Source organism: Bacillus rossius, chromosome 6 (genome assembly GCF_032445375.1).
Source record: "Bacillus rossius redtenbacheri isolate Brsri chromosome 6, Brsri_v3, whole genome shotgun sequence".
Classification (NCBI taxonomy): Eukaryota; Metazoa; Arthropoda; class Insecta; order Phasmatodea; family Bacillidae; genus Bacillus; species Bacillus rossius.
Genome location: NC_086334.1, coordinates 52,547,720 through 52,563,442, shown reverse-complemented (window position 1 = coordinate 52,563,442; position 15,723 = coordinate 52,547,720). Strand labels below are relative to the sequence as shown.

The 15,723-nt window shown below is 33.3% G+C and overlaps 1 protein-coding gene across 1 annotated transcript in view; it reads left to right on the top strand.

The window, feature by feature from the left end:
- The window catches only part of LOC134533186 (chromobox protein homolog 1-like), a 51,919-nt gene that overhangs the window by 20,042 nt on the left and 16,154 nt on the right, over positions 1 to 15,723 (top strand). Inside the window, exon 3 of the mRNA XM_063370553.1 lies at positions 8,529 to 8,682. Within this exon, the coding sequence (XP_063226623.1) occupies positions 8,529 to 8,682 (154 nt within the window). The remainder of the gene's footprint in view (positions 1 to 8,528; positions 8,683 to 15,723) is intronic.

Below are 15,723 nucleotides of genomic sequence, written 5' to 3'. Positions count from 1 at the left end.
GCAAGTGGACAGTGAAAAATTTTTTTTGCCTGCATAGTGTTTACCTACAAATGCCATAAACTCTATTTGTTGTTTCTGAACGTGTATAAGTTGCTGCGTGTGAAAATTTATTCTGTAGATAAATTTGTTGCTCTTACCCTTCCTTGAAATAAATTTTTATATTGCAATTTTTTTCTTTGCATAAGTTAAGTATTAACACTGCTTTTGCTGTAATTATTAAGATGCAGGTTATTTAAGTGACAACTGAGTCACGAATTATTTATAAAATTGAAACTGTTGATTTTGAGAAACATTTGACTGTAGCCAAGGGTTGTATTCAATGTAAATTCAAAAATGTTTATCTAAAGACTTTTTACACACTATTCAAGAGGTTGTTACCATAAAAGTACAATAATAAATTCCAAAAAACCACATAGCTGAATGGCAAATTAACCGCAATGCCAAAAATTTGAGAAGTGCTTTATACCATGGGATGATGCCACAAGAACAAACTGAAATGAACTAAAGTATTATTATGGATACCCTAGAGGTACAACAACATCCAAATAATGCTGAATCATAAATGATGACAATGCCAAATTGAGAATTGACAGAAATGCCAAATCCAAATTTTAGCACTATGCTGAAATATGGATTGATTGTTGCCTACCCACCTACATTTTCAAATAGAAGTATTTGTTATAGGTGAAGATGAAATCAAGTAATTGAAATGAAATATACTGAAAAAAATGTATATAGAATGATTTAAAACAGCACTAGCAGTGTCTGGCAAGTGATTCCTTACAAGAAATAAAACCAACACGTATGTACAACTTTATACCTAAAGTGTATTGTAAAGGTGTTATACATGATTAAAAATCAAGTTCAGAACTTATTTTTAAAAATTAAATGTTGTTATAGTATTTGTAGCCAAACGACAAATCAGCAGATAGTGTTTCGTATAACAGCAATTTTAAGCCAGTAAAAGCCAGGTCGACAATATCGTGAGGCTAGAATCACAATACAGCGACTGCACAGTGCGAAGATGGCAATGCGACAGCAAAATATTGCATAATTGGTTATTGGGAACCTACTGTGGAGCTAGCTGCCCCTTGAGGTAATGGTTCGAAAGACTTATACTGACTAGTGTATCTTTCTATTCTAAAGGCAAAACCACAGCACAATTGAAATGAACAGAACTGCCGTAATCTCTGACTTTAACCTGAAATTTAAATAATGTAATAAGTGTTCAAGATGTCATTTATGTCTAAACATTTTATGTGCTCAGGGTCATAAAATATACTTGGAATAAAATACAAATTAAGTGTAGAATATTGTGTGTAATTATTTAGGGTCAGAGTACTCCAGTGACTACACACTTTCACAAAACATAAACAATATACACATTAAACACTATCACTCATAAACCCTGTTTCTTAATTCTAATTTGAATAACAGATGGTCTCGGTTATCACAGGCTCAGTTCTGTCAACACTATGCTAAATTCTCCCGATCTGCTATCAAAACAAATATTTCAAATCATTATTTTCATAATCAAAGGGAGATCAGTTACGTGTGCTGCATCTATGGTGTTCTGAATATTTATCAGATTCAATTTAAAATTTAATTATAAGTGTAAAACTTTTTATTTCAAATGCTCGAGCTAAGTGTGCTCAGTGGTTCAGCAAACGGGCCACTGGAAGGTGAACACTAATATAAGCACAAAGGTTAACTCAACCAATATTATTAAATTTACTCTAGTATTTATAAGGGGAAAACAGACACCATCCGTTTTATGTTTAACATTACAAGACAGGTTACGGTAAATTACTATAGCAAAATCATATCATGGGTTATTTAGCGTCTTGGAGGTGGAACTTAGGAGGCAGTTCACTAGTTTTGAAATTAAAAAAAAATTATTCAAAATAACAATATTGTCACGGGACATATTAATACTTTAAATCATGAAAAGTTTAGTATCGTGTTCGACTATAATTAAGGGTACGAAGATCCAGGCGTTTATCTGGGGAGAATGACCCAACTCAGATGCATACCGGAATATGGTGACGACCATGACCTCTTGGATTAGGCCTCCATTCTGCAATTTCGAGCTGCGGCTGCGGATGACGTGAACGTACTTTTTCGGGTTTGGCAGTTCTGGATCGACTAATGTTGATACAGCAGGAATTGAAGTTTAACTCGGCAGTGATGTCCTAGAGGTCTGCTATTCCGTGGTACTCCGCCAACAGAATGACATCCCTCCTTTGGGATGCTGGACTGACATAGCTTCTTCGTAGTTTCTTTAATCAAACGACTTTGTAGTAATCAGCTAGTCGCTGCTGCAGATTTGACAGACAGCTCTAGGAGTTTCTACCTCTTCATTTGAGTTGTAGTACCCTAAGACAATTTACTCCTTTTCTAGGAAGTTTTGTAATTATTCTTCGATGATGTCTAACTCCTCTTATAACAACGTAGAATGTCCGCTGAATGGCACTTCCTTCAACTTCTTTTTATTTGTTGTAATAGTAGAGAGTTATAAATATATATATTACAGATATTCGTTGATCAATATAGGAACGGCTTCCACTGCACTGCTTACCATAAGTATCTTGAACTTAACCAGAAGTCTTTCATGCAGGAGCTAGTTTTAATATATCCTTTCGATACGACTATGGAACAATTACTACAGTTTTCCAAAATGGAAACCTTTTAATTCCTATCCACAATTCTTAAAGATATGGTGTGAAAATGAAAACAACACCAACAAAATAAATTATCTAATCAGAGGAAAGGGCCTTACCGCCAATAGCAATCAGCCTTTTAATTTCAACCTCCTATAACACAATATAAGCACAGAATAAACAATTGGTAACAGAAGCGACAAAGTGGGTTTACGCGCGTACTCGCTCATTGTTTGTTTATATTTCAGTCGCCATCTTTTCGGGGCGCGTTTAGCCAATACTGGGATAGCAGTTTAGTCGGATTTGAGTTAAGTACTGTATTAGTTAGTGATTGCGAGTGAATTCTGGCATTTTAAATGATTTAATTATGTAGGCTTCACATTTGCGTACATTGATTAACATTATGCAAGGTTTTTTTGTTTGTTGTCTAATATTTTTGTACAAACGTGTACACTCATATTAAATTATAGACAAAAATCACTCTACATTTTGATTGCTGTAGTCTTAGGTGCATTGTGGCAAAAAATAAATAAAGGCATCGAGACACGTTGCATGGCAGTAAGCACAGAGTTACACAAATATCACTCATTCTTTCCAGCAAACAAGATGGACAAGAAGACGCCTACTGGCTTTCAATCATTATTTAATAACATGTCTACGAGTTACACCAAAAATTATGCATTCTTTCTGAAATAAATTTGTTCGGCATTTACTGCACAATTACCTGAATCACGGAACAAAAGGCTAGAATGCGCACGAACTAGCTTATTTATTCCAATACAAAAGAATAATGTTGATTGGAATCACGCATGAATACTCTAAATACTATGAATTCAAACATATTCGTGAAATTATGACGAATTATTGTATTTACTACCACACAAACTATTCATTAAATCATACGCCCCTTACTTTCAATGGAAAAACATTGTTTGTTTACATTCGTGTACGCCCCGAGAGCATCAGATTGCTGGTACGCACTAACCAAGGATAAAAACACATTTTGTCGCTTCTGTTACCAATTGTTTATTCTGTGATATAAGCTTAAAAACCTAAATTAACATTGGTGGGTTCAAACAAAATATGAATAATTAAACAAGCTCAATGCTTAGAGAAATAACTGCAGGCAAAACATATTTTAGTGCAGTAAGGAATTATAAAGAACAATTGCATAAAATACATGTAAGACAAAGAAAAAAACCAAGAATAAATAAAAGTAACATTTAGTTTGCAATATAATATGTACTTCTATGAGAGTGGAATGGTTTTTACCCGTACGACAACCAAACATAAAAAATTGAATATAAAATGTTTTTTGCTGTTGCACACACACCATCCATTAATGCTTGCAGGTTTTTTTTTTTTAATAAATATGTTTGAGAGAGTCATTTATTTAATAAAAATTTAAAAAATAATTGTAAAAATTGCTGTACTAAACATATTTGAGGGATTTCACAGTTAAATTTAGTAAACAAAACATTACACATATAAGAAAAATTAATAGAACTACCAATGCAGCAGTTGAACCATCTTTCAAACATAAAATTTTGACACATGTTTCAGTAACACCACGTATACTATGGGATGGAAATATAAAATATTTATAATCTGGACACTCTCGTTTCCACCAATTTTTGCTCTGACATCATAGATGTGTTAAAGGTGATTGGTTAGAAATCTTTGCTTCATCTTCGTTGCACTAATTTGATTCCAACATTAGGCTACTGTTAGTTTACAAAATGGAGGAGACTGATTTTTTGACATATGTAAATTATATAACACTAAGCCACTGGCCTTTTATTAATTAAAGGGAATGTCATTGTAAACAGAGTTTTCACAGGTCTTTTTTTCAAGACACGTTATTCTCTGAATTGTTGCTTGGCTGCAAATAATTTTCAATACATTATTCATAAAAATTATTGTAAAATTGAATATGTTTAGTCTCAATACTTCTTTAATAATTATTTTAGGGGGACAGTTGTTCATGAGTTCTTGTCTTATTTTCTCGTAAGGAAGTATCTACTGGGCAGTGTTTTTTTTTTTTTTTTTTTTTTTTTGCATTATATGATATCTATAATCAAGCTTCATGAATAATTGTCTGTTCTAATAAGAGGCAGGATATTACAGTTCAAAATAATAATCATACAAAATTGTTCATCTTTTGCAAACAGCACTGGAACCGTAGCTTGTCATTCAGAATAAAAAATCTGAACTTAACTTAGAACTCAATTAAATTTTTAATTTTTATATTTGTCCATTTATGTCTTTTTTTGTTCCTGCATCATGCAATACCATTTTGGTTGGTAAGATATTTCTGCTAACCTTTATCACTAGGCCATATGTCATTGCACTGGCAGTTGTCCAAGCACCATAGCGATGAATTCATCATCGCTCATCACCAGATCTAAGTAATGAGTCATCTCAAACATGTCACTAATGTGAGACTCTAGTGACAGATTTTGTGACCTTTCGCTATGCAACTGCACGCTGAGGTTGCCTTGTATTGTCAAACTCTAATATGGCTGCAAAAATAATTGTATGAAATTTTCTTAGAAAGTTATATTAGTCTGGTGAACTTCCCTCCGATAGTATGCTGTACTTTTCAAACTAGCATTCAGGCTTTGTAGCTTTTCACTTTTTGTTAAATTAAATCTGGAAGCATATTCTTCAAAAACTTATTCTCGTTAGATTTGGCCTCATTTGTGGGCATTTCCTTGGCCCATTAACGTGAAGAATGGTTTAATGCGGTGACCGCATCCAACAATTAAATCGGCTGTCGGAGTGCATTGGCGAAGACACGGTGTACTGCGCAGTTGGCAAAGTTGTCGGCATGCATGTTGGTTGCGCATCAGGAGCATGCAACGTTATCTTCTGCACGTGTTTCCAAGTTATTAATTTTATAATCTCCGATTTTTAATTATTCGGTAGTTTTATTTTCGTACTTGCTCAAAATTTGTTTCAACGGGTTGAGAGTATTGAGTAATTTGCTTGTTGGCTGTATTCTTGGCCGTTTCTTTTCATGTCAACTCAGTGTGATCAACGTGCTGTTGTGTAGCGTCTGATTGTTGACTTGTGAAAACTTCGCTGTTACAGAGTCACGGAAATATTGAATTTCTTTATGCGTGTCATGTATTTGTGCGGTGGTATGCTGTGAAATGTCTGTAATTTTAGCATCAATACTAGCTAAATTCTCAGTCTGCATTTTACTGACGCTTTCGGTTATCTCAACCTTTCTACGCGACAACTTATCAGAAAGAATTTGGCTATGTTCCGCCGCTTCAGCCTGTTGCTGCGACATTTTATCGGAAATAATTTTGTTTTGTTCTGCCTGTTTGAGATATTTTGTTGTAAATAATTTTGTTTTGTTCCGCCTGTTACTGAGATATTTTGTCGGAAATAATTTTTTTGTTTAGCCGCTAGCTGTTCCGCTGCTTCGGTTTGTTGGTGGGAAAGCAAAGCTAATGATGCGTTTAGTTGGAACAAAAATGTATTAAAGGCCTTACTAAATTCTTCCATGGTAATGACGTGTGTGTTTCTGTGCTGTGATTCAGCTAACGCACATGATGTACTAGTTTCCTCGGTTTGGAGCGGTAATTGCTCTTTGTCTGTGTGTTTGTCTACGTTTCCTGCTACGTGTCTGTCTGAGTTTATTAAGTCACTACCAGCATTGCTTACTTTCCCTGCTGACATATTGCATTCTTCCTCTTTGTCAGAAAATACCGAGCTTCGTCGCCAGACATACTTTATTTCTCCTTGCAAAGCTAAGAACTTCTGAAGGTCAAGACAAGACAAAATGACAAACCTAACGATGGCCCCGTGTAAGGCTGCGCCATTAATTCTGGACACGACTGGTGGCACAGCCAGTGCTATATGCAAAATATATTAACTATGTGCCTCTACAAGCCCACAGAAAATATCTTTGTAGTAAAATGATGAAAGTAGTGTGGTGTGTTGAATATAGTGTATGCAATGTTAATACATAATGAACATATAGGAACCCAAAAAATAAAATGACATTTAAATTATTATGAATTATATATAAATGAAGTAAATGTGAAAAAATAATTACTACTACTACTACTACTACTATTATTATTATTTGATTTGGAACAAAACATTTAATTTGAAAGTTCAAAGATGAGACACATATATATATATATTTCCTTACAATATTGAAATTATTCAGTTTAAGTAGCAATATGTTTATATCAATTTATGCAAATAACTGAAGTTTTACCTCGTGTAAGATATAGTATTTAAGTGAGCTACCCTTGAATGATTAGTAATACTTAAAGATTTAAGTATGAATTTCTGGGTTATCTGAATCAACATTCAAAAACACTTTCACCACACTAAAGTGCTGCAAAATACGCGGGGTTTGGTAGAGCTGAGAAATCTTTGACTACAGGACATCTTTGAGGCCAGCACAGTTTCCATGAACATCAGCTATAGTGATGTAGAATGAGCTAAAACTACAACTGTGGACATCAGGAACTCAGCCACAGCAACTCCTCCAGTTTACTGAAAACTGCTAGGAATTTGGGACACTCTCACCAAAGACGATACTCTAGGATTAGGGCGTCATCGGCGTCTTGGCCGAACCTTCCAGACTGGAGTCTTGTTCATGCCCAACACGGAAGTTTGCAACGGCTTCAGAATTTCACTAAACTCTACATCTAATGCTGCAAATGGCAGACATCCTGAAATTTAACCTACATAGAAGTTGTCGCAAGGTCTTGACTTCTGTGTGGGATCCTGTGGGAATCGGGACTGCCTGACACATGGGAGATGTCTTGCCCGATGTCCTGATAAAAAAAGACTCTTTGCTACGCTTCCTTATTATTACTAGAAGCTCCAATTCAAACTGAGTAAGGCACCAAAGAGAAACAGTTCTGGGAAATATTGTCTGAAATAATTTTTACCTGTTTAACTGTGTTCAGGTTTCAAGAAGAATATGTCCCAGTGGAGACTCAGCACAGAAAGAAATGATTCAATTATAAAAATAAATATAATGAACAATCTAGGAGAAATTAAACTGCAAATAAGAATTCATCAACATTCCTAATAGGTGGCTCGCTATAACAATAGAATAACTTTAGTATGAAACATTACAATAATTAAAAACAAATATAATAAACAATTAATATACAGCATAATAAAATATAATAATAAACAACATGTAAACATCCTGAATGGTTACACTATAACTGAGAACTTTAGTGTGAATATCTCATGACAACTGTTCAGTTACCAAAATTTTATTTTCATAAAAATGCCAAATCTTTTCCAGTGTTCATACGACCATTTTTTTTTCTATGACTTGTCCTCTTTATGTATTAACATGTGAATAATTAAACATTTTTGTGGAAGTTAGGTTTATAATCCTAATTAACGAAATGTTTTGAAACCAAAATAAGAAATAAATTTTTAGATTGATTTGTTGCATGTTTTTTGTCTATACATTTACATCACATTATATTTAACAAATAAAATTTTGAAACAAAATTATGTGAAACCCTGTGCAGTATGACAAAGTGTATTATTGTATGGTCTATCATTGTGTTTGTTGTCATCCACTTTGTACGTAAACTTTTCAATAATCTAGCTTGCGCACTAAATAGTGACCTATTGTATTCCAGCATTTTCTTTTTAAATATTTTGACTTGCACATTTAGTGGAAACCATGTAAATATGTCACTGGAAGAAATGGTGGTGTGTTATATTTTAGTGTAAAGGATATTGTTTTTGAAAAACAGTTTTATGCCAATGGTAAGGTGAGAATATTGGAAATGAGGCAGCCTGTTTTGTTATTTAGGTGGTGCTGCCAGAACGCAGATTACACTACAGGTGAGTGATCATTTGTTTCAGTGGAGGGTCCCACTAGTGCAAGTCGTAGAAATAAGGAGAAAGGAGAAGGTGGTGTAGACCAGCCGGCAGAAGAGTACTCTGTAGAGAAAGTGTTGGACCGAAGATGGCGGAATGGGCATGTTGAGTATCTTCTCAAGTGGAAGGGTTACTCAAAGTAAGTTTGGGCTACTTGTTACTGCTTAAAGTATGTTCAGCTATTACTTTGAGTGTGCACTGCCATGGCTGTATTCAGTATTAGAAGTCTTGTTTTGACAGGTGTATATGTACAGTAGAATCCGTTTATTATGACTCCGCCTATATTGACGAACCGCCTATATTGACAAACCACCTATTATGATGTAATAACACAACTAAATTTGGTTTTCATATAAAATTCTTTGTAAATAAGTCTGGTATAATGACTTTGCTTACAGTCACATGTCGCTTATTGTGACCCATTTTTAATTAATTATGTCCGGTTATAATGACGACGTGATTCTTTACACCTTCTGCAATGTTCGTTAATTCCCGATGACGTGGCTCGTGGCTCGTTTTTGTTTTGGACCTCAGTGAGTAATTGACAGTTGAAGGTCATGCATTGTTGTTTGTGATATCCTGTGGAAAAAATGTCATCTCAACGCTGTAAAGCATTCACGATTGAGGACAAAGGTGCAATTATATGCAGATTAAAAAATGGAGAATCAAACTCTTCTCTCGCAAAGGAATTTGGCGTGCATCATTCAACAATCTCAGTGATTTTCAAAAACAAGAACCGGATTAAGCAATTGTTCAATTCAAATGTTTTGAAACCGAAGAGGCTTCCAAAATCGTGATAAGAAAATGTTGATCAAGCATTAATTCAGTGGTTTAAAATCACGAGAAACAAGGGAATACCTGTCAGCGGCCCTATGCTACAGGTAAAGGCAAATATTTTTGCCACGCATTTGGTATTCTCGACTTCATTTGTTCTGCAAACTGGATCAGTCGTTTTAAAGTTCGACATAACATTGTGTCGGGAAAAATTATCGGTGAATCTTCGTCTGTTGATCAAAATTCAACAACAAACTGGTTGACGTCTGTGTGGCAGAATCTACGAAAACAATTTTCTGATGATGAGATTTATATGCTGATGAAACTGGACTGTTTTACAAATTAATGCCGGACAAAACTTTGAAATTTAAAGGTGAGAATTGTAGTGGAGGCAAGTTGTCGAAAGACAGAATAACTGTCATGGTAGCAGCATATATGAGTGGCACAGAGATAAATAAATTGCTCGTTATTGGAAAGTCACAAAAACCAAGATATTTTAGCAGTGTCAAATTGTTACCTGTCGATTATGCTAACAATCGTAGAGCTTGGATGACGTCAGAGCTTTTTGAAAAATGGCTTCGAAATTGGGATCGTGATTTGGTGAAGAAGATTTAAAGTCTATAAAACTTGCTTTCCTTCCGCCGAATACTACATCAGTACTACAGCCAATGGATCAGGGAATAATACGATCACTCAAAACTAATTTTAGAAAAAACCTTGTGCTCAAAATGATTAATTGTCTTGATGCTAATGAAAACAACTCTTCTACAAAAATAACGGTGCTAGATGCAATTCTGATGTTTAATGATGCTTGGAATAAAATGTCACAAAGTACCATTCACAACTGTTTCAAACATGCTGGATTCATTGGAAACCACGACGGTTTACCTGTTCAAACAGCAAAACATGAATTTGATGAAGAAGACGTCCCTTTATCTTTGTGGTCACGAAACCTAAATTTAGATTCTTTAGCAGCACCGGAAATGTGGGAAGATTATGTTGGCATCGATAGTGCTCTTCTCACATCCGAAGAACACACCGATGAAAATATCGTACAGAACATTGATGCTAGGGAACACCTCGAAAGTGATGGGGAAAGGGAAGACGAAGTCGAGGAAGCACCATTACCTACCGCAGAAGAGGCATTAAAGGCTGCAGAATTATTATCATGATTTGTTCATAGCAATATTGAAAATGATAGTAATTTGACCATGGTATTAGAGACTGTTATTACAAAAAATGAAAAAATAAAAGCAGACAAAAATTGCAGATTTCTTAATTTAAAAATAAAAAATATGTACATAAATGTATCATGTTTGTACATGTGTTTATATGTTAAGTCTCTCTATTAAAATACATAAGTATTCACCTAAAAAAGGTTTTTTTTTTCCACAAAACGTTTTGTATGACGTCCGCTTATTATGACGTGTTTGTCAATTCCCTTCGATGTCATTATAAACGGATTCCACTGTATTTGTTACTGTGCTTTTGCTCTTTGTCAGCACTCTTTATACTGTACTAAACTGTCCTGGATGTTACAAAATCTGCGTATTAACAACTTATATAACAAAGGGAATAGATTTTTTAGTGCATCAGAATACAAGCAATTTAATACTTTGCTGGTTTCTAGATAAATTTATATTATAATATGTTCTTCAATCCAATTCAGAAAGAATTCCCATCCTTCCTCTACCATCATATTGAGTAACTTTCAGACCTACACTCAATATACTGCTCATTGTAGTTTTTTTCTTTTACATTACTGCTGCAAAATTCAATCATTAAGATACATGCCATCGCAGTTTCTTTAAGTAGCATAATTCATATCATAGTGAAGTTTATATTATAGATTTTCTGTAGCTTATGAATGGTCATTAACTGAAATAACAAACAACCAAAATATTATCACCTTTTAAGCTCTGAATTTCAAAACAAATGTATTTGTTACCACCAAGGTTTACAAAACTATTCACAGGCATGAAACAAATGTTAAATAAATAAATAAATAAATAAATAATATTTGCAATCAATGATCTGTGGCAATATATTTTTGATTACCAGACTAAAGTGATATAAAAACTGTTTGAAGTTTCAATAATTTACTCAGTTTACTATAATGGTGTTTATATTATGCCTTAAACACACATAGTCAAAAATCTCTTTGTATTTAAAATTAATTATAGTTTCAACTATATTATTGACTTATTTGAATTCAGGTATTACTATGTATTATCAATAAGAAGTTCAGGCATTATGTATTATAAATAAGAAGTTTGTATGACAGAAAGATCTAATTTACTCAGAAAAGTAAAATTAAATAATATCAAAATAAGGTAACTCAGAAACACAAGGATCTCTTATATTATAGCAACTTACAGTTACTAGACAGGATATCTGTTTAGCTAATTAGTCATACAACTGAATCATTTAAAATCATGTAAGTTCATTGGTGAAGGTATCACTAGAGTCAAAATATAAGCTACTTTAAAATATTAGGACAGATTTAAATTTGTTATCAAAATCTATAACTAACAAATTAAAAAAATCAATTCAGATCCTTTGCTGATCATATTTTTATCAGTTCATTGCCAGAGTAAGGAATCACACTATCTTTTTATTCTGCAAACAGGACATTAAATTCTGGTATATTAGTTCAAATGAAGAAACTTAAGTCATACAAACATTATAGCATTACATAAATGGAATTCTTTAAGAAAAAGTTCAAGTTCTGTGATACTGATAACTTGTAATTTAAACATTTTGTAAAGTCTAGACATAATTGATCTATCAAAAACATTTCACAAATTCTATAAGTTCTTCTGTAACATAAATATTTATTGGGCTGGAAAATATTATTTCTAAAACGCCATATCTCCCTTATTATTTCATCAAAATTAATGATTCCCCTGATGTAAAATAGTCTAAAATAAATGGGTTTTGGTACAAAAATTGTATTATAATTGTTATATAATATAATTATTATTTTGTCATAAAGGCAGCATCGTTTAAAAAGGGTGCCATCTATTGACAGTCTGTTTAACTAATGTGCATGACAGCTGTTGGGTTTGTTTTTAGTTTCTTTACGTAAGTTTATTCCATCTAATCATATGAATAAACTGAATTTAAATAATGTTTGTTATTACAAGTAAGTACCATATACTTTTGTAACTTAATTTTTAACCTAATTTATTTAACTTTTTTTCCCATTACTGTAAAATGCTGTTCTGAGGAGCGGCAGTTGAAATGAGACATTATTTATGTTGAACTTAGGCAAGTGATGTAATGAAATATTTTCTTTCTAAACACCAAGCAAGTTAACGAAGTATATAAACTTGGAAATTAAATGGAAGACTAAGCTAATAAATAAGACGGAAGCGCGAGATTAATCTTGCCAAACTAGTAGCTGGTAAAATTATTCCAAATGGAATTAGTTTATTTCGAAACTGGAGATTCTGGAATGCAAACCGTGGCAAGATTATAGGTTATTGACTGAAGTCACACGTTCTTGAGAATCTGTACATGCACGCAGCTAGCTGCACATGCACCCTTCGACTAGTCCAGCGTTTGATACAACCTGTGTAATAACTTGCCTCTAACACCTGCTGTCAGTTGGCACAGTGGCATTGCGCGCTGCGGCTGCTGCGTGGCCTTTGCCTCTTCGAAACAGCAGGGAACAGCAGGGAACATTCTTTACTTCTGTTCGCATCTGTAAGAACAACTTTTAAAAGCTCTGGCATCTCTTCGTACAACGGAAAAGAAATAGACGGATTGCAATAGAAAAAAAAAGCTTTTGGATACTTTTGGTTGAAAGTCATTAAGCAGGATAATAATTATTCATCACTGCAAACAACTGCTGTGGATAATATTAACGTAAGTATTGCTGTATCATTTACTTGTTTCATTGATATAAGTATGTTTCAACTAGGGCTGTTTTGATACCCAGTGCCGGTATGTGATATTCAACTCTCTGGCTGATACCAAAGTATCAGAGAAAATATATTGTGGTCTTGTAATTTTTTTTTAAATACTTTAATGTATTTATTATAGTTTGAAAATTTTATCTTTATTGAATTATTTTAACTAAATTATTGAAGGTGAATTATAAGTTAGTAACTTGGGCACTGTTTAACTATAAGTAAATAAATCTGAAAATGTTTTTGTTATAAATGAGTGATGCAAATTTTTTAGTAATTGTGTATATACTTTTATACACATTTTTTTAAGTTAAACTATTTTTTTCTTCATTTTATTTTATCTATTGGACTACAACTTGTAGTTTGAAAAATATTTAAAAGAACCACATTTAAATTTTTATAGAGAACCAACACAATTTTAAATATGCCAAGTTTGCTCCAATACAATTTTCTTGGCTTAATTAATTATATGTATTTTTTAAGTTGTGATTATGTCTTGATATGACTATTCATGTTTACATTATATTCCATGATAGTTTCACTATCTTAAAGTTTAATCTGGCTCACCAATATACTTAGTACATCCCCTAATATTCACGAAAGTTATATATACGGTAGCTGAAACATGCATGCGCATTGGACATTGGACTTTCAACCTGTTAAATTTCTGTTTGATGCAGGCACATTTGATTGCATTTCTGTTGAATACTAAAATTTCTCCTAAACATGTTTACAGAAGTGTGACTTCGAAAAATTACATTCTCAAACATATTTATTAAAAAAAAATATTTGAATTATTTATTCATATTTAGTGTGGCCAGTAATTGTAAATGTTGATTGTAGCATTAGGTATCAGTGGGTTATCGAGATATCATATTGGTGTAAGGATATCAAAAATTGGTAATCAGAACAGCCCAAATTTTAATATTGTAAATTACTAGCTCATGTAGCCGAACTTGGGGTGCATCATTTAAATCACAACACATATATCATCAAAATGAAATAAAATTATTTATACCCAGGAGAGCTTCAGTAAAAAGAATCTGGCACAATGCTGTGTTTAGAATCCCTTCTTGTTATGAAACAAGTTATATTGCTCAAAGTCATGTGTACTTCAACCATGGGAAACTCACATCTTTCTCTTTTTATTACCTTCCCCTCCCAAACACCAAGCAGACAGGTACTGGAAGAAAACATTAGTCAGGTTGCGCTGAATTAGATTTCGACAACCTGCTTTTGTGGAATTTTACTGAATATGCCTACTGTGTGAAGCTCTGACATGACAAGGCTTGTATTAATAACCCTTGTGCACTGATTTAATGGTTTAAAGTTCACAGCAGTTGAATTTTATGTTAACAAATATAGACAAAAAAATTTCAAAGCAGTCGTGAGGACTGCCGACAGAAGTGAAAACATAAAACTATAAACAAACAGTTATTTTTAGATATCCAAATTAATTTTTGATAAAAATCAGAGACTTTTTCGCAATTTTTTCGAAAAAATATTCTCACACAACAAATTTGTTTAATCACGTTAGTTAAATAGCTCCTAAATTACTATAAAATACGCTTTGCATAGTAATTTTAGGTATTAAAAAAATAAATAATGAAGCTCTTAATTTTTAGGTTATATTGCTACAAAGACTCCGTTTTCTTCGTTATTCAAACTATATATCTATATGAGAATATTGATATATTTTTACTCACTTTTTACTACTTACACACATTTGATTCACATTTGTACAGCACTGATGTACAGGGACTGAAGACGCATATTAATAAAATATGTATTGGTATATGTCGTGTGCATTACTTGTCTACCTGTGTTATATGTACTGGCTGCTCGCGCACCACTGAGTGTGTGTGTGTGTGTGTGTGTACACACTTACATACATACATTCACAGCTGACATCACGTGACCATGTCGATGACGACTTAAATGAATTTACTCCCTATCCAAACCTTCCTATAGAAGTTTTCACAAACCAATTTAAGGATGAGAAATTGAGAGAGAGATACAGCTACTTAGTGGCCAGTATAAATAATATTTAGCTTTCATATTGTACCCACTTAAATTATCAAAAACCGTTTGGTTTAAGAATTTCCATCATTTTGTTCATTTAGCTCAGAAAGCCACCTACCGATATACCAACTCGACTTGATCTCATGTTTGGATATGGGACCAGTTAATAATATTAATAACTTTTGAAATTCGTATGAAACACTCATCAAAACTTGAAACAAAATTGATTTACATTCACCTTATTTTTCTGTCGGGTCATTGGATGCCTGAACTTGAAGCGCGTTGCATTTACGACTGGATGTAATTGAATAACCTTACCTGGAAATGTAAGATTATCTTGGTATAGCTTGTTTTACGTCATGTCTCAAGATATGCAGTGAATACCACCTCTAGAGAGCAGCAGACATGTAATCAAAGTGATGTACATACTGTTTCATCGTCACTGCCATACAACAAAAACCATGGAAGTA